Raw genomic sequence first — 21,090 nt, 5'->3', positions numbered from 1 at the left:
AATAAAATTGAAAAAAATATTGGATAACAGTAAGTAACATTAATTGATGTAATAAAAATGTATGTAGATCATATCCCTTGTAATATATACGTAAATATTTGTTTTCTTAAGGTAATCAAATATCGCCGGAATGTTATGGGTATTATCACTAAGTAATGTTGAAAAATGATATGGTAATGCGGTGTATATCAAATGCCTACAGTCTGTCAGGATGTGCTTAAAGTTAGTCGTACGTTACACTGTCCACATGTTGTTCTAGATGTTCCTAACAGTAAGTATTCTTGGGTTAGTCGAGTGTGTCCAATTCTTAGTCTAGTTAGTACTTCTTCATGCCGTCTGCTTTAAAATTTCCCAGAATGTCTTTGTCTTAATATCCAGATGAACAAAACTGTGTGGTCAGTCCAATTTAACTTGAAGGTTCCTTCTATTTAAAATTAATTCACTCAATAATAATTTAATTATTTTTTTGTTTATGAAAATGATTTTTGAAGAGAACGCAATGACTTAATTAACTCTACCCTCAAAGACAAATGTAGTGACCAGTATAATTACGAGAAAAAAAAATTAACAGCATATTACTTTTATTTAAAAATAGACCACAAATATTTTGTAATACTGAGATATTACAGTTTTGTACAGCGATGTGAAATAAAACCAGAGTCATACTAGTCACAGCAGTAGATCAGTTTACAGTAAAACAGACAAATAAATACATTTTACCAAAACAAAACTAATAAATAGATTTAAAATAATAAAAAATTGGTTAAAAGAAATACTTGATTGGATACATAAGTAAAAAAAAGATAAATAAATAAATAAAAATAATAATAATAAAATAATTTAATGAATAAATAAGTTAAAACACACAAATCAACAGGTCCACCTACTAAAATAAATAAATAGAAAAATAATGTTATAGAACTTCAATAACATTTATAGAGGAGAAGATTTCGAGGTCATCTTCTTTTCAGACACCTAAAAGGATTATTAGGCAATGAAGTTAGAAACAAGTGGAAAGTTTATCATGGAAGGATTCTGGTTCTGAACATATCGGAAACATATGGAACATTGAGGTTCTGATGGATGGCTTGATTTGTGAAGTAGTAAGGAGCATTAAGGATTTTGGACCGTAAGGATTGGATTCGGGAGGTATTCGATGGTTTAGTGGAGCTCCAAAGCTCAACTCCTTATGTCCAGATAATTTCAGTTTTTAAAATCAAAAAGTTTACTGTCACAAATATGACATCAAACATACAAAAAAAAATATTAGTAAAACAAATATAAGTAAAAATAAATAAGAAATTAATGTCGTTGATGATCTGTAATGTTTTACGCCACTAAGCACAAACATACAAACCAAAAACGGAGAAGTATGAAAGATGGTACAGGATGTCATAAATACTAGTAGTAGAAATTTACATCTCTTAAGCAGTCTACGATGGTTTCGTAGTCGCGGTACATGTCTTCAGGCACTGTGCAGTTGACATGCCTTGCTAACTTGACAGCATATTCCACCGGATCCTCGACCAAAGCCCAAGAGCTAAGAGCTGAGCCGGACAGGAGTATCGCACGGTGAAACAGTCCTGAAAGACAAAACATCTGATTACTTACATAAGTAATATACATATATTACTTAATATTATTTGTGGTGTGTAGATAATGTAATTATGTATCTATACTACAAAAGTATATTATAGTTTCATTGATTTTCCAATAACTAAATTTTCCAGTAAAGTGAAAAAATATCTTAAAACTTTTAGGTATCTTACCCTTCAACTGTCACGGTATATTTAATTAATCTAAATCAATTTAACACATATTAAAAAGTACCAGAAATAAATTATTTTGTTAATTATTGCTTTGAAATGGAGGTTGGTCAGAAATTTTTCCAGACTTGATACGAGAAGGTGGTCAAAAATTGCAATATAGAGTGGTTTGGGAGCCCAAGAGAATGCAGCACCAATTACAAGATGGTGAGATGACATAGTTCAAAGAGTAGGATGCTATTGTGTAACTCTGACTAGGAATAGGGACCTACGTACTGAAGTAATAAAGAGCTTATTGTCAATTATTATTTATAGCCAATTGTTTTAACACAGCATAGAAAGTAGTTTATTTAATTACAGAAAAATTACTATTTTTTAATTAATAAAGAACTAGACATTTTTTTAATTGGTTCAAAACTGGGCTTATACTTCCCAAGGGAGAGGCTTTAAGTTCTGTATAGAATAAAAATAAAGCTGTTATGATTAATAATAGCTTTAGGTAACTGATAGAGCTGTAGCTTACATTTTCAAGCAGCCGAAAGCACCCTAATTATTATATATTTTTTATATTTTATTTTATAAGTAAATTTATTTATTTTATGAATATTCCGATTACACATATTAATGATATTAAATTTAAAATAAAACCAAGCAATGTAAAAGGTTTAGACATAGTATGAAGTGCGTTAAGTAGGTACTGATTTATCTAGCTAAAGCTGCTGGTTTCGCTTCGTGGCCGGAAAACATACTTTCTTTACCCTTGACTTCTTTACTAGGAGAAGCACTCAAGGCGCTCACGCAACCTTTGTTAAGTAGTCTATGTCCTAGTAAACTGAGGTTAAACCTGACATGGAAATGTTGATTAACTCTTTTTTGATAGTTATATTAAAGAAGAAGTTTTGGTTTCATCAATAAATTTTAAGTGAAAATACTTAGATATATATAATTATTATTATTAAAAAAATCGAAAAATAATTTACTGCTAAGAGAAAGAGTGGTGTCTAAACTTCTCATCTTTGCAAGTAACTTCAGAACACAAACTCTTTAGTATGTGTTAAATTGTGATTGATCAGATATACCTTAATAATTGAAAATTGAGTTAAAAAAAGTTTTTAAGGCGTTTTGGGTTACAGTTTTTACAGTTTCAACTGTTTAATATTATAATTAAACAGAAAAAAAAAATAACAAAATCTGCTACTAAAAAGGGAAAGTAGCTATGTAAAGAAAACATCAATCAAACCTACCAAACTAAAACAAAAAAACATATATTTAAAATTATTACCTTAAATCAATTTTTAATTAAATCACTACTGAATATTTATTATTTATTAGTTAATATCCAAGATTAATTGCCTGTCATCATTACACAAAACCCCTAAATTCTTACTAGTATTCTGTTTTAAAAGAATAAAGTTATCAATTTTTCAGTTGTTGCATGTCATATTATAAATGACTTTCAAACTGTACACGAAACTAAGTTATGATAAAATGTATTGCGTCAAAAACATGCTATGAAGCAATAAAAAGTTCATTGCCAAATGTTCGACAAATGATAATAGCGTGCTAATAAAATTTATAATAATAATAATCCGAACTGCTACAACCCATGAAGCTTCAAGGGCACAGAACTTAGTAAGTTTTGTAGAAAGGTTTCACAAAAAATCACACTTAACCGTCAGAACTTCCCTCAATTAAGGGTAGCCGCTTTTAAAGAACCCAAAGGGTTGACTCACGACTAAATCTGCCTCAACAGGATTCGAAGACAGGTCCTTAGGAGTTAGAAGCGCAGAGCCACCCCAATCACTAATAAAATGTATAACACGCATTTGCGGCGTGTCTATTGATAATAGTTGTTAACGAAAGATTTTTCATTTTAAGAGTTGATTTTTAATCTCAAGGTTATGCTAGGTTTGGAATTAATAACAAATCGAATATTTGAGTAAACTTTAACCAGAGGTGTTATAGCTTTCCAATTAACAAATATTCGAAAACTGGTTAATTTCTTTTTAGTTAAAAGTAACACAATAAAGACATAGAGATACTAAATTTAAAGAATTTATTATTATACGTATTTCAAAAGATCTAAGGCCAAATTTAAATTGTTACAGATCAGTTAGAGCGATCCAATGAGAATGTTAATAACGAAGAGGTAGGCATCTGCTGGATGGCAGGTGCGACTCGCCCTAGCTACCATAGCAGCTGTTCGCGATTTCCTCAAGCCTGTGTTAATCTTGTCACTCTGTTATGTTGTACAGAAAGAGATAGTTACTTTATTTATTTATTTTTTATAAAACCTATATTTTTAAATTACAATATTCTATTTACTGAACATTGATAAAACAATACCCTATAACAGATTCAATCAGTATTATATTATGAAACGATTACTATAAAATCAGAACATAACGAAATCTCAGCTCTAATTTAAGTTAATCCTTTGAGTCATCAAGACTTATACAAATTAATAATACTGTAGTGTATATAGTTTAAAAAAACTACTGAGAATGACAGAAACACCATATGCTACCTATAAAAAAATTACAAAAATGGACGCAACAGCTTCGGTATACAAAACATTTTATTATTTTAAATATAGCTGCATAAACCACAATGGTTCCTATTCATCCCGCTATTATCAATCCGCTGGTGTACCTCAAGGTAGTACCCTCGGTCCCATCCTCTACACCGTCTATACATCTAACATTCCAACCAATCCTAACACTATCCTCACCACGTATGGATACGATGACACATATGTGCTCGCAATTAATAATAACCCATTAATTGTATCCCATACTCTCCAATCCCATATCACAACCCTCGAATAATGGTACCGTAATTGGGGGATTAAGATAAATTCCAAGAAATCCCATCAAATCTCATTTACCCTTCGTCGTAAACCTACCGACTGTCCTACAGTTTCATTTAATAATGTCGCTCTTACTCCTGTCGAACAGATCCGCTACCTTGGACTACATCTGGACAAGCGATTAACCTGGAGTCCTCACACAAGACTGAAAAGATAGGAAACTGCACGTCGATTTCAACTATTACAGCACTTCACTAGACAAACGGTCTAAACATCCAACTCATTACAAAAGACGATGATTTTACTAAGCAACTTTCGTTTCTATTCGATTAAATAATGTAACTTTCTAATTATTTTTTAATTACTTTAATAAAAATATGAAAAAATCCATAGTTTTTTTTTTTTTTTTAATAAAATAAGTGACTTGGCACAAAATAAATAAAAACAGGAACTGGCTAATCTGTTTACCAGATATTCTATTTAATATGTCTACCTAAATATTAATTATATGTACTGTTGCTGTAATTAAATTTGAAAACTGATTTTGGTTTCGTTATATTCATTTACAAATCATTCGAAATTGGAATGTGCTTTTAAACTTTTGACGGTAGTGTTCATACACCCTATTTCCTTTTTTTGTAGATATAGTAAAAAATTATTTATTTTTTGCTGTTTTTTAAAAATTATTAATGTAGTTGATGTGAAGAGTTGAATGCAGATTATACACATTTCGAAACGTCTATTTAATTAATGAACTAGTACACTTATTCACTGTGACAGAGACTCCCCGAGGCGGGATGCCGCCAACTTATCAGATTATCGAGATGAAAGGCTTATCCGAAGTTTGGATTAGATTATAAAGTTTCCTCAGATGTTAAAAGGGTAGATATTTTCGAAAAGTTCACACAATATTTTAATTAAATGCCAGCTTCAAAGGGGCGAAGCTAGTTTGCCAAAGTTTCCTATCTTGTCTTTTTGCACTTGAATTTTAGTTTGCGACTAGGTTATAATTAGATGAAGATAAGCTAATAATAGTCGTCTTGAGAACTGAGTGAATGGCGGTGTTGCCAGTATTCGGGGATAATAACGCGGATTGCTTTAAATTCATAAAATACGATAACAACACATTTAAAAAACATAACTGTTTTTTTAATGGTAATCAAAAATTTTGAATCAATCTAACTTCCATATGCTACGCTTATATTATTCAACTACAGCGGTAAAACACAGGTTTAAGAATAACAAGGCTGAAAAATTTGAGGTGTTGTATTGTTAAGTTTTTGTATATTAGAATACTACATGTAATTTTTTAGGAATCCAACATTCAAAAAACAATGTTAATATGAACTAAGTACCACCAAATAATAGTTAAATCCATGCATTGAGTTATAATCTTATATATATTTTTTTCACTCTAGAATAAACAAAATAAAATTGAATGCCTATTTAAAGATAATAACTAGAATTGTGATATTGCATAATTTAACTAAATTGTTTTGATTCATATTTATCGGACTAATTTTAATTTCACTTGAGGCGTGTTTAGCGCTCTTTCTCAAAATCCATTGGCAATTTAGTGACGAAATGAGGTAAAAGCACTGAGATCTCAAATTTATGTGTGGTGGATAAAGGAAAGTGGTGGAAATCTCCAGGCCGAGGGTGCAAATATTGTATATGTAAGTATAGACATGATTAATGGTTTTGTTTTATCATTATATTATATTTTAATATTTTATTTTATTTTTAATTATTTACGTACACATTTTAAGCCATTTATTTAATTAATGATTTTCATGTGCACATAATCATATCACTACTACGTATTTCTCAAGATTGTTATATTTAAGAATATATATTTTTTTAAAGATTTTATTTATTTATTATTATTTAGGGGAAATGAACGGTTTTCAAGTCACTAATTTGATTTTCAAACTCGTTGAAAATTACACCCTTAATGTTTTGAATATATTATTTTACATTATTATTTATCCATTTTAGTTTTTATTTTATTTTTATATTACTATTTATTTACTTTTCTCTTTACCTCATATGTGCATATGGTGTAATTGAGTACTTACAGTCTTGATACTTATTGCTCTTGAGTGTAGCAGATTATAGCATTGCAATAAAAGATTTTTATTTTCGTAAGTTGAACTATTGTACCAAGCAGAGAAACTAAGTTATTTGATGAATTTCCTTTTTTTTAGAATAATAAATAACAATATTCAAACAAATTGTATATCATAAATGCTTTCTCTAGATAAGAAACAGTTTAATTGCTGCTAAAATTATTTTAATTAGATAGTTTAATGATTTAATATTTATTTTAATGCGTCCCCAAGTTTTAATTATTTTAACTTATGACTTATTTGATTAATTTTTTAAAATATTTAATACCATTAAATATAGGACGCTTATAGGAAGAGGGAGAGAAAATAATAATGTGAAAATAAATGTATTAAAAATCTAATAAATTTTAATTAAATGATAGATAAAAATTTATGATATCATATTTTATTATCGTGTGGACAGTAGCACTGGATAAATTATTATTACTTTGAAAAGTATTCTCTATTATGATAAAATTGAAAAACATTTTAATGTGATCTTATACGGTTATAAAAATACGCGTTAAATAAATTAAAAATTATAGTATAGTAAATGAGTCATTTCAACTTGTGATGTACAATAAAATATGATTTTTCCTATAGGCCCAAACATGTGTATTGTGATGAATTGGATGTAATTGTTAAATAGGTAAATTGTTATTTGGCCTTGTGTGAGAATGAGCAAAAATAATATATTTATATAGGAAGGAAATACGAAAAAGGAAAATAATATTTTTAAAGAAAAAAAATGTATTTTATTTTGTGTATTGATGATAATTGTTAGAAAATCTAAAATTTCGAATGTATTATAGTGTATATATGTACAATTATGGATTAATGGTAGACTGTGTGTAATAGCAACCCAATGTATTTGGGCAACATGGGCAAATAAAGCATTTCCCTCTAATATTTTATGGATAATTGAAAATTAAAAGACAAAGAACAAAGTATCCTACTTTCTTAAATGGGCATATGAGAAGAAAATTCATCTTGGAATCGCCTATTCTTAACACATTATACATAAAATGTAACAACAATTTGGAGACATGATTTACGTCATAAAAAAATCAGACAGAAACCATTTTTTTAAAAAAATATCCAGTTACCTCTTTTCCCCCTCTAGCCTTCAATTAATTTACCGAAAACTTAACTAATTATCCAATAGAATAAATACGAATACATGTATTTGAAAAAATTAAAATATATTAAAAAGTATAATATTAAATAAGTGTCCTAAGTTATTAACGAAATTAAATAAATTTATCAAATTAACATGTAACAGCAAGCTGGAATATATTAGTATAGAAAAAAGCCTTAATTTTTTATTTAAACTCTTTTAATTTGATTTTGACTAAACATTGAGAATACGATGGATAAAACCCAATAAATCCAGGCCTAGAATTGTTGCAAGGTATCACTCGTTACCGCATAGCCACAGAATGTGGCCGTTGGAAGATCTGTGGTCGAAGTTGTGGTTGCCCAAGATCTATGTCCACCTAGAACAGTTCTTCCTCACTCCATTTAATTCTACTTCTTCTAAACCTTATTGATGTTCTGCTTCCCTTTCTGCTACAAAAGATATTGCCTATGGGAAGCCAATTAAAAAATATATAAAACATCAACGCATACGATTGAAAACCAGTGCCTTGAAATAAGGGTTTAGGAGGAAAAAGTAACGTTTAAAAAAATACAATTTAATACAGAAAAAAGTAGAAAATCCTTTTGAGGAGAAAGGGTTATTCTGTTCTAATAATATAAAAGAATGGTACGACAGTTAATTCAAAACCTATTATTATGCCATATGGAATACAATTAATAATGATCGAAACACGGAAAAATACTCCTTTAAGCCCTTTATGCATTTTTTTATATGAGTTTTATTTTCCAGTTTTAATTACTTTCTCCATTGAAAAGGGAATAAATGGAATATATTTTATTTATTGTGAAATACTGTAGAAATATTAAATAGTTTTAATAGGAATAGAAACCCAAACCGCAGTCCGACTAGCTAAAGCCACCTACTTTCATAATGCCCTTTCCAAAGCTCCTGATTCCAAATCCAAATGGAAAATACTTTGTAACCTATCCCTACCAGAATCCAATAATCTCAGTTCCTTCCAAAACCTTTAGAACGCCTTGTCCAAAATCAACTCTCCAACTTCCTAGATGAATGTTACCTTATCAACCCTTTCTAATCTACCTATTCAACGCAATCCACTCTCCTTAAAATAAACCATGACCTCCAAAACTCCATTGAACACCAAAACCTCACTATCCTTATTCTTCTAGACTTTTCCAAAGTGTGTTTGTGGTGTTCCTCAAGGTTTCTCTCTATCTCCTACTCTGTTTGCTAGTTACATTAATGACCTTCCCCTCCAGATACATCACTCCCAATACCACATCAATACGGATGATTTCCAAATATACCTGTCCTTCCCGCCTTCTGACCAATTATCAGCCTCAGAAAAACTTCAAGAAGATTTGGAGGGGATTTGTGAATGGGCGAGAGCTAACAAGTTGAAGCTAAATGCGGAGAAGGCGAAGGCAATCTTAATAGGCTCCAATCACCTCCTTATAACTGTTCTTAATATTCCAACTCTGGTCCTCTCTCAAATTTTACTCTACCATCAAAAACCTGGAAACCTTTGATCAAACGCTTTCCTGGAAAAAACCATGCATCCAATATCTCCCGCCGTACCTTTTCCACTTTCTATGTATAAATTACCTCCGCCACCTAATTCCATTTGAAACTCATAGGCTCCTAGTCATTTCTCTAATATGTACCCACTTTGACTATTGCTGTACGGTATATGGGGGCGTCTCTGCGGATCTCGAAATCGAAAATGCGAAAAGGCGAAAATTAAAACGTTTGATAAATTGCTGTGTACGATTCATCTTCGGTATCCTAAGGAACGCCCCTGTTTCCTGTGTTTATGCAGAGTTAAAGTGGCTTTATCCTTCCTGCCGTCGTAAGTATTTCCGGGCATCCTTCATCTTTCAAGTCATCCAATCCCGGCGTCCTTCATATATCTCCGAGCTCTTTCAATTCAAATCCTCTGTTCGTTCCCGTAATTCCCGTTCCCCGTCTTCAGATTTATACACAAGGGCTCACTGAACCGCTGCTTTCGATAGATCGTTCATTATCCGAGCCACATCCGTATGGAACTCCTTCCCTTCCAACATCCGTCGCTCCAATACCCTCCCTACCTTTAAATCCCACCTGTCCAATCACTTCTTATCCTTTCAGATCCCATAAAATTGTAAATCAATATAATTGTAAATATGAATGTAAACTATTATATCATTCTTAATGATATTCTTTTATCATTCTTAACATCGGTTTCTTTTCTCTTTTTTATTTGTTCATTTTTTGCATTGTTCACCTGATAAAAGTGAGAAAGTAACTTATCATTATTTTTTACAATGATTATTTATATTTCTTTGTATTTTTGTTTAAGTATCTCTGAGGCTTCTCAGCCCTTATCTGCGATTTCTATCCATTATTTTAAAGGGACTCGTCCCAGAATAAATAAAGTATATATAGGTTTTTATTGTATGTAAGTGAAACTCACTCTCTCTCAATGTATATATACATATCTTTAATTATTCACTCATTGGATGAAAACCTGAAAATCAAACAATGTTTATTAATAATTTTAAATGTTTCACAGAAATAAGAATCTTAATTTTCATGAAAATCTATCTAATGTTTATACTCTAAGAGCGGGCGGAAACTAAGCAAATATCTAAGGAACATTGTTTAGCAATGTTCAAGGACAATCAAATATTTGAAAAAAACTAACTATAAAGGAATTTTCAAAGATCATAATGTTTTATCAGAAAATAGACACAAGTTTTAATTCATGTACTTAAAAAATTATTTTATATGAACCTTTCTGTTTATTTTACTTGAATAGTATTTATTTAGTATTATTTGAAAAGTAAGAAAAATAAATAAATAAATAACTTCGTGAAGTTGTAGTGTTGGACGATCTGACAAAATAATATAATTAGGAGTAATAGAACTGCATAATTAAAAAATATATAAATATTTATTTAATTATTTTATAAATTCTACAACTCATTGAGTGTCATTAGCATATTATAAATGTAGTTTACTATCAATTTTTTAGTTTTATGAAAAATTTTATGTTTTATGTTTTGGCCAACCTTGTACGAGTTCATGTTAAAGAATAAAAAAAAAAACTTTAAAAAATAAGAAGAAGACTTGTGAAAAATAAAGTTTAGTTTAAATACACGCAAAAATACAACAAAACTCGAGTTCTATTATTCGTTTACTTATTATCATTTTTATATATTTTTTCACTATAAAAGGTTGAGAAACTATTGATGCTATAAACAATAAAGTTAATTTCCAGCATCAATACTAAGTCAATAAACAGTGCGATTAGAGAACTGTAAATAAAAAGTTCGAATTGTGCAGATATGAATTATTTACATGAAGAATAACTAATAAAGAGGTGAATTGTATTGACAAATAAAATAACAGATATTAGACGTTATTGATGAATATATAACGTCCCTTAGCAATACAGCAAAAACTTCCATTTTTTAATTTATATATTCCATTTTATAAAATTTATCCTTCAGTTTAGAAGTCACGGTTGAATGGAAGTCAGAAAAAATCTATAATTATCCTATAAAAACAATGATTGAAACCAGATGTTCCTAACATGATTTTTTATAGTATTATCAGTGTTTTGTTGATTTTTGGACTTAAAAGCTTAAACAATATTTTACAAAATTATTTCATGTTTATAGATATATAGTATAATTATCTTCTAATATTCTCAGTACATTTAAAAAAGCTTGAATGCGAACTGTTATTTAAAATTAAGAAAAAAAAATAGTAACTAAGGAAATTTTCTCCTCAATTACTAACATAATCACAAATGAGAATAATTTAGCAGTATATAATATAATTTAATGTTCTCGTAACAATTTTCTTTTCAGATTCTGCTCATTATTTGAAAAATATTGTCATATTTTTATTTACTTAAAAAAAAATTCTTGGCCGCGTTTTAAATACCACCTGAATGTAATTTGAGCAAGATTGGATAATTACTTTCATTTGCTGTGTCGAAACAAATCTGAGTCGGTAATACTACGCAGAGCACTAAATATTCTTATATTGAGTTTAGGGAGAGAATATTTCAGACTAGTCGCCATCATCGGAGAACCTAATTGCCACTGAAAAGTAATACACAGCCTTTGTTTCTTAAAAGCCCCCCGGTAATTTTTCTTCGCAAAATGGAAAATTTTTCATTTTAACTACGCCCATTTTCTCCTACTTCCATTTTTCTCCAGGCCCTGATAGGGATCTTGTAATTCTTCAACGGTGGGTATAATGAGACTGTTTATCTCCCTGGCTTAGCTCTAATACCTCCCCTCTATCTATAGCCCTTTCGAGCTCACCTAACATCAATTTTATTCAAAATTTCGGTCATATTAATTTTTCAGATATGAACTCTGAGATAAATGGAAGAAGAATTAAGCCAAGTTATAAAGTAACAAATGACGAACAATTTTTACAAAAGTACACATTAAATTATAAATCACTTGATAATCCTATAATTGTCAATGTACAATTATTTTTTAAATAGGTATATCAACGTATATGTGCATCAAAAGTTAAATGAAGGAGTCGATTAGCAAACTTAAACATTCAAACTAGACTAAAAATATATAAACACAGACTAGTAAATAATAAAAAATACTGAGAATGTTCTGGAAGACTAATTCTCAATGTTCACTGACTCATAGCAGCTAAAGGTTATCGTAATTGAACAAAGAACGACATCAACATCAACAGAACTTAGTGAAAATATTGAATTTATACCTAGAGTTAAAACATAAACAATTAATCAAATTATTTATTTATGATATTAAAAATTATTAGTATGAGAGTTTGAAATAAAAAAAAATTCCTCACCTTAGTAATTTATGCTGAAATTTAGGAACTAACATGTTCATGTTTTTATCTTTATTCTGGTTAAATATACAATATTTCGAAAAAAGAATCAATATATCTTATATAATAATGTGCGCTAATAATTTTATAGTTTTTACTTTTTTAAATGAAATAATTATTTCAACTAGAACAGTTTTACTGGATATGATATACAAGAATATATATTTTTTTAATTTATTTATTTTTATTTAAAACTAAAAAAAATATATACAACAAGTATATTTGCTGTTAGTGATAAAATGGCATGATACAAACATGTGGAGAATCTACCCATTGATAGTACTCCAATAACATTTCTAGAGAAGATCTCGATGTCATTTTATTTTCGGATGCCTAGGAGCATTATTAGGTAATGAAGAGAAAGCCAGGTTAGAAACAAACGGGTTTGGATGGTTGAGAAGTTAATAATGTTACGATTGATATCTGTTCTTGGCCAAATCGAGAACATAGGGAACATTGAGGTCCTAATGGATGACTTGATTTGTGACTGTAAAGATTGGAAACGGGAGGAATTCGATGGTTTGTGGAGCCCCAAAACTCAACTCCGTCCAGATAGACCTTATTATAGCCATTTACATCAGTCTTTGTAATGGATTGGAACTTCAGACCTTTTATATAATCTATATATAAAACTTAAGTATCGCGAAAGCAAAATGTTAAAAAAGAGAAGAAGGAGTAAGGTCTGACAAGTTTGGACTGCTGTAATATACTGGCTTTATTTTTTATTTTTATTTTCTAAACCTCTTTATTGAAATAATATATATATAATACGGATTATATGTACAAATAATATATAACACATTATACAATCTGTCTTCCATACTGGCTTTATTGTGTTCAGTACATCTCTATATATTTGTTCGATCAGCTGATCTCCTCAGTCAGCTGACATCAAGTAACAGCTGGCTCAGACCATAACTTTATTAACTATATACATATACATATATATTTTTTTCTCACTTCTTGTTTTTATTATGTTTAATTTACGTTATCTGACACTTCTTCTGTCGTAAAATGTAAAACCACCTGGGCCCAAATAATTTATGCAAGACTTTATTTTCAAAAACCTTAAGCCACAGTTCTTCTATTAGTGCAAGGGGAAAAATTTTACATTCGTAAATAACAATCGAAAGGATAATAACTATTATAAATTTTCTTCTTCTGCTTCTTCTTTTCTTCCTCCTTAGTGCCTTTCAGTGTGGAGGTGCCTTAGTCCAAGCAAACCAAGCCTCTTGATACGGAGCCCGCACCCTTATGGCATCCCAGTTTTTTCTCTTCTCCTTCCTACCTTGGAGATGAAGTCCTTCCATTGTATTCTGGGTCTCTCTCTTGGGCGCTTTCCTGTGGGTCTAGCCTAAAAATATTTTCTTGGGTCCCTCCCTTCACTCATCTGACAGCAATGTCCAAACCATCTGAGTTGTATCTTTTAAATGGTAACCTTAATAGGGACAGTTCAAACATCCTCTCTTGTCCTTTATTTCCGTATGCGATCGCTCTTAGTTTATTATAAATTTTAGCTATTGCAAATACATGACTTTAGGTTTCCAGATAGAAGGTGCAAAGCAATTAGGTAATCGAAAGAAATAGATGAATTTCTAGTCTTTAATCTTGCCTTTGTCCCCCGTTAATTTAACACTTATTAAATATTTTTTTATTATGTTACCTAAAATTTACAAGTATACATGTAAGTTTCACGTTACTTTTGCTAATTGATTTTCTACAAAATTAATACTCACCTTAACGCGTGGTATGATGATTTCATATATGAATTCAAAAGAACGAATGAGATAAAATCTTAAAAAAATATAGGGAAAAGTCGATAATGATATGAGATTGCAATAAAATAAAAAAGCGATTTACTGATCATATATTACCGGTAAATGCTACATAACGTTTTACTAACAAAAGGCCTTGCCGAATCGTTTTTTTAAAGTTCGTAAATAACGAAATGGCAACGAATTGGCTTTGTCAATCGGTACGATTAATGATGATCGCCATTTTTCGTGACGATTCGTTTATGATATTCATGATAGCTTGCACGCGAAATGTAGCGATATTAAGTTAACATAGCTATTTGAAAAGATATAGGGTAAAGCTAATCGACGTAAATGTGGTGTAATTTTCCAATTACTGATTAAGTGTAGAAAATTACGGAATCGGGATCACAGCATTTACAGGTTATAACAGTTTTGAAAATAAAAGGTTATGTTTTTCACGTCAATTGAGACTTATTTCAAAGGTTTTCTCATTTAATATGAATGTAATCTTTGTAGGTTCGATTTATAATAACTCGAATTACACCATATTTTATTTTGGTATAGATAAAGTTTATTAGATTTTTGAGAAAGTTAATCAATCATTTATTATTAATATTTATTCTAAAACGTGAAGTCGGTTTCAAATAATTGAGGCGCAGAGAAGAATAATAATGACATAAATTCGAGAGAAGCTTCTGGGGTAGTAATTATTATTATTATTGGCACGACAGACCGTATGAGGTCCAAGGCCTCGCGCGATGTATTTCCTGAGTACATTGAGTACGTTTCGTGACGTTGTTTTCCTAGGACGCGTATTTTTGTGAGTGCCACCCATTGGCTAACGGGCCTTAAAAAGGCCGGGGGAGGGGGAGGAGCTGTGAGTGAGTACTGTATAATTATATGCTTGAAAAAATCCCAGATAGGGCCGGGGACTTGAACTCGCAACCTTTGGATTGGCAGAAAGGCGCGTTACCACGCTGCTTCCGTTACTTACCGGCTAGTAAGTTACCTTCAAATATTTTTTTATTAATTTTACATATAATAATATTCTTTACAACGTTTCGGACCATCGGTCTATCTACAAGGATTTTCTATGTTTACAGTATAGTCAATTGTTTTCATCGGGCCTGCTGTTTTCTCTCTCTTTTTATGTTTTTTGGATTTATTTCTTAAAACCATTTTTTAATGAAAACTGATGGATAAGAAACTAAGAAATGGGATGAAAAATATCAACCCATATTAATTGTTCATTAAACGTTTTCTTACCATATCTACTCTTATTTTTATCTGATTCCTAATCTTTCTAATACAAATCGAATTTCTAAGTAATTTGTAAAGCCAGGTCCATAGTCGTATCAGTTTAGTACAAAAGCTTGAACTTTACAACTAGTTTAGCTTTTACATCATTTGCTATGACCTTCAAATGTGGGGACAAATATTAAAAGCTAATACTTGCCCATGAATACTGGGCCAGGCTGGAAAATAGCTTTAAACTTTTACAGGGCCATGGTTTTAATATTTGATGTGGATACTGATGTGCAAGGAGGTGTACCGAGTTTCTATCAACGTTCTATTGAGTTTCTTTTCCAAAAATGAAGAATCAGAAATATAATGGAACAACCAATATCCTAATATCGAGTTCGGTAGTACTCAATTTATATCCAGAGGTTTGAATTATTGTTAACTGAGCTAAAATAACAACACTATTCTCTAATTCTTTATAGCTTTTAATTTATTTAATAATTTGCTTTTTTTTAAAGGCGCCAATTTCGATGTTTCTAGATTATTATTTCTCGAGGCTGGAAGCTAACGTCTTATTACAAACGGTTTTTTATTAATGATATATTCTTTTTCTCTTAGTTTAGGACCGTTCGTCCATATTCAGTTCTTTTTTCTCCTAACAATATAGGAAAGTTTTCTGCGATCTGTTTTATTTCTCCTTTCATAATATGTTGTTCTTTTTTTAGGTTAATGTCTTTAAACTATTTCTTTAATGGTCACTTTTTAAAATGTTTTTGTAAAATTTATTTTTGAAAACATATCATCTTTAATTCTTTTAATATCATAGATGTTCACGGTTGTGTTGTCTTTCATGATGAACCACTAATCAAATGGATTAAAGACATAATATAAAAAAATATATATAATGAAAGTGGCAAGTAAAAATACTCCAAGGTTTCTAAAATTTGAGAGCAACCGAACTCTATATTGGAATGTCGATTATATTTAATGATTTTAGTTTAAATATTATCAAAAGTTTAACATTAAGGGGTCAGATGATATCCAAGTCTCCACAAAGTAGATACATGACTCTTCATCAAAGGAATAAACTTAACTAAAGTTTAGAAATTAAAAAAAAAAAAAGACTTCAATTAAATGGTTCAAATTTAACATGTCCTGACTTTATAATTACCTTTTTTTTTTTAAAAAATTACTTATTTTTTACCTAGCTTTATTTTATTTGAATACTGATAAAATTTATGTATGTGTGAGATCAATCAACAATTTAACTATATTTTAAATTATATTATAATGACAAAGTCAGAACTGACAACATCTGTGAGGGTCAAATTGACTAATGGCTATTAACTAAACTAATATAAAAATTGTCAAACATATATTGTAATATGTTTAACGTCGAATTATTGAAGATTATAAATTTTTAAAAATTTCAAAATAAAAACCTTGTCACTAAACGAAATCAGTGGCTTACCGATCTTTTATCCATCTACCGCATTTTTGACCAACAGTTGAGCTATTTAGTATGCACTTAATAAAAAGTCATAAAACGTAAATAACTAAGAAAAAAATTAAATAAATAATTTCACTTCCGAATGGATTTGAATAAGAAACTGTCACAAAAAAAGAACAAAACTAAAATGGATAAACATGCTACATTGAAATATTAAACATTTAAGTAGAAAATTCAACAGATTTTACTATTGAGTTAAACGCTTCAACATGATTACAATCTACTCTTAATGTTTCTCTTTCTTATACTTAATAGGAAACCTGTAAAGAAATGCTATATTTTAAGAAAGTTGCTAACGAAAGTTGTAGGACATAAGTGAGTCAGGGACTTAGTATTCGGGCGAGCCAAGCATCAGATATTAAGGCGGGACTTTGGCGGTGGGCCGAGCTTAGGAGTAACGGGCTTTTGGATTTACTGTTCTCCTAAGTAGTGACTTAGCGAAAAAGTCTCTTAACTTAGTTGGATTCCACAATATTGCCGTTCCTACATGTTCTCTGGAGGAGTTGATCTAACTTGCAGAAGTTCAACGGTTCAACGGTACAAAGTCCTCCAGTTCAATTTAAAACATTATTTAGCCAACACAACTTAAGGAATATAATTAAAAGAATGCTAAAAACAGAAACTTATAAAGATGCTTGGCAGTTGTTATCACTATAAATTAATTCCGAACATTAAACTAATAGTACATGGAGAGATTTTTTTTCATTTATTTATTTATTTTTGTTCTTATTTTATTTTATTTTAGTATGAATGTGATCATTCATCACTATTACCTATTGACCACAACTGTGTAGCAGATTGTAATATCTCTCAATAAATAAAAAGTATTTAAAAAAAAAATATAGTACATTATTTAACTTGTTGTTTTAGATACCTGTGCCTATTTCTTTTATAAGAAAGAAAACACCGGCACATATTGCCAATGCTAAGTTGAAATGAATATTATAGAATTATCTACAAATGTTTCTACCTTTTTCGATTAGGATTATTAAGATTTCTTGTTATCCTATTAAATTATATAATAATAAAAGGAATTGTATTATAATTACTTGTAATTCTAGGGTAAGAATAACATTTTATAGGAGTGTAATTAGGAGTTGCAATTATTTTGGCTCAGCTTGTAATTATAATTGTGGACAAGCAATTAGAATTACAAAAGTTCATCGAATAATATCAACTGCAGTTATTTGGAATTGTGATTTTAGTAGCAATTTGTAATTACATTGATTGTAATTAGTTTTGGCATAACTCTAGTAAAGGTTTCACTTGAGCGACCTCATGTCTGCAGCTGCACCTGTTTGATTCCCACCAGGGAGAGTTGATCTTTATTCCACGGAAGAAAACTCAATTTCCCCAATCGTGGGTTAGTTCTAGAATGGAGTTTCCCCACCATTATGTCAAAAATGACTAGGTATGGCGTAAAATATAAACAAAATGAAAAGGAATAATCGTACGAAACTCTGAAATTACATGTTTGAGGCGGATATATGTGATGTTACAACTTTTTAGATACAGAATGGTGTCATCAATACATTTTTTAATTTGAAAAATGTCAAAAGTCGTTTGGGCTAATATTTATTAGTACCTTTATATCATATGTAGTGATCCTATAAACCATACCATGGTAATCTTAAAATATAGCTTTAAGTTACCTCATTGCAATCGCTACACTTCTTATGAACCACGAGTATGACCATTTAGTAGTAAAAAAAAATTAAACAAAAGTGAAGGATGCACTGCCCTAATTTTCTAATTCTAATCATTAAATTAATACATTTTTGTTGTCTCAATATTATTGAATTTTATAGAAATATCAAAAAATCATCAATTATTTTGGAATTTTCTGTAAGTTTAGTAGCAAATCCCGAAAACATGTTTTAAAATCTTAAATTTTTATGATTTAGCATAAAATAAAATAAGAGGATGCTCCGGATAAATCTTTAATAACAGCTTTTAAGGGCCACCCTATTGCGTGTATGTGTTTTCTGAAAAAAAGTCATGATAACAAAAAAAAACTTATCTCGCCCCACCGTCAATCGCTAGCTAACTACCATAATAATTATAATTTCCACTACCAAGATATTAATTTTGTTTTTCATATTTAATCTTACCATTTTACCTCAGAATGAAAACTTAATTATTTTTTTTAATATCAATATTAAGTAAACAATTTTAGGAGAAATTTTTAAGGCTGATCGCATACGAATTATGACACAGGTACGTTGAGTTGGGTATATGTAATCTTTTTTTTCAGCCATGAGAAAAATAGTCCTAAAGAAAACTGAATTTATGAAATAATATCAGATTTAAATAAGAAAAATTGTAGTTAGTTCATATATTTGTAGTTATTTAGATTTGGTTGGATGATGAAGATAATATTTCTACTATCAACGATCTGTGTTTAAATAAGTTTTTTTTAAATAGTTATTTGCGTTTGAGACGATTTCAGTATAAGCCATGGATTAAGCTTTTTTTAAATGAAACCAAAAACGAACCCTTTTCTCATAAAGATTTAAAAATAGAAATATTTCACAAATGCAGTGTGAAATATTTAAATAAAGAGAATTGAGGTTTGAAATATAGCCAGAGATTTAGCTAAGCCTTTAGAGATGAGGGCTAATTATACATAAAAATTACCAGCTTTCTCTTGAAAACTCAACTTCTAATATTTCTAGCTAGATTCTGTTTTTAGCCAGTCCACAAAGCCCTGCCTCCCCAGAATGGGATTTGCATACATGAAATTTTTCTTTTCTTCCTTTGTCCCCTCAGCGGCTCCTCTTCCTTTTTTATGGCCTTGGACTTTTTCGTTTTTTTCCAGTCGTACATTGTAGGGTCTGACCCTGCATATCCCGCCTGTTATCAGGGTAGCATTCAGCAGGATATGGAACCAAGAATAATGCTTTAAAAAACAGGGACTCCAAAAGGATTTTTTTAAAAACTCTTAAGGTTTTTTTTTGAAGTACGACAATGAAATGTCAGGATGATTCTTTTATGCGATGTCGGTCTCTCCTGTCACATAACGGCCAGTCTGAAATATATTCTATTAATTCCTTAAGAAAATAATATCTCATAAGTTCTGGTTTTTGTTTTGAATATAATCTTTCTTGCATACTGCCTTGCATAAGGGGTTTTTCATACTGCCTTATTACCTCCTTTTATTCAAATGCGTTGAGAATGTAAGAATGAAATTGTTTGTTCTTAGTTAGTTTTGGTGAATGAAGTTTCTTTCGGTAGTAGTCGACTTGAAGAATCCTTCATAAGTGTAACTCTATAATTTGCATGAGATATTCTCTAGCAAAGATTCTCATTCAAACTTTTCTCAGAAAATTTCATTTAAACATATATTTAAATATATCGGTTTAATCCGAACGAACTCCTGAAAGTGTCAATCCAAAAATATCTTAAACTATTTTTTTTTTAAATCCAAACAAATCCCATCAAATCCCCTTTACCCTTTGAAGAGATTGCTTAAATTATACTTAAGAAATATATTACAAACTCTAATTAAATTATATATAATAGAAAATGATGAACGTACCAGGCATAACAGTCGGCGAGATCATAAGGAAGTTGATACAGGCAGCTCCAGTTCCGTGGCCTACCATGGTCACGTTGTCCGGGTCTCCACCAAAGAGGGCTATGTTTTGTTGGAGCCAATGCAGGGCCGCCACTTGGTCCATCAGCCCGTAGTTGGCAACCCTGGCCTTCCCTCCGGGTGACATGTTTGGGTTTAGAAATCCTGGAAATGAATTTCAGTTATTACTATTTGGTAGATAATAGTGAAGGAAATCAAATATAAGTTCAATTAAAATTTTTTTTATAATAAAAATGTATTATCACTAGAAACCATGATCTTGAGTTAGTCACATAGACGCCATTTTTTTTTTCTATTATAATAATTTTATA

The 21,090-nt window shown here is 30.2% G+C and overlaps 1 protein-coding gene across 1 annotated transcript in view; it reads right to left on the bottom strand.

Annotated features, from left to right (window-relative positions):
- Nlg4 (Neuroligin 4) overlaps positions 1-21,090 on the bottom strand; it is a gene marked incomplete at its 5' end in the record, with an annotated part of 166,285 nt that overhangs the window by 116,881 nt on the left and 28,314 nt on the right. Inside the window, 2 exon segments of the mRNA XM_014425412.2 lie at positions 1,420-1,583; positions 20,723-20,923. Of these exon segments, the coding sequence (XP_014280898.1) occupies positions 1,420-1,583; positions 20,723-20,923 (365 nt within the window).

The sequence above is a fragment of the Halyomorpha halys genome, unplaced genomic scaffold, assembly GCF_000696795.3.
Source record: "Halyomorpha halys isolate HHAL.00 unplaced genomic scaffold, Hhal_1.1 Scaffold510.1, whole genome shotgun sequence".
NCBI classification, from domain to species: Eukaryota; Metazoa; Arthropoda; class Insecta; order Hemiptera; family Pentatomidae; genus Halyomorpha; species Halyomorpha halys.
This window is presented reverse-complemented; position numbering and strand designations above follow the sequence as displayed.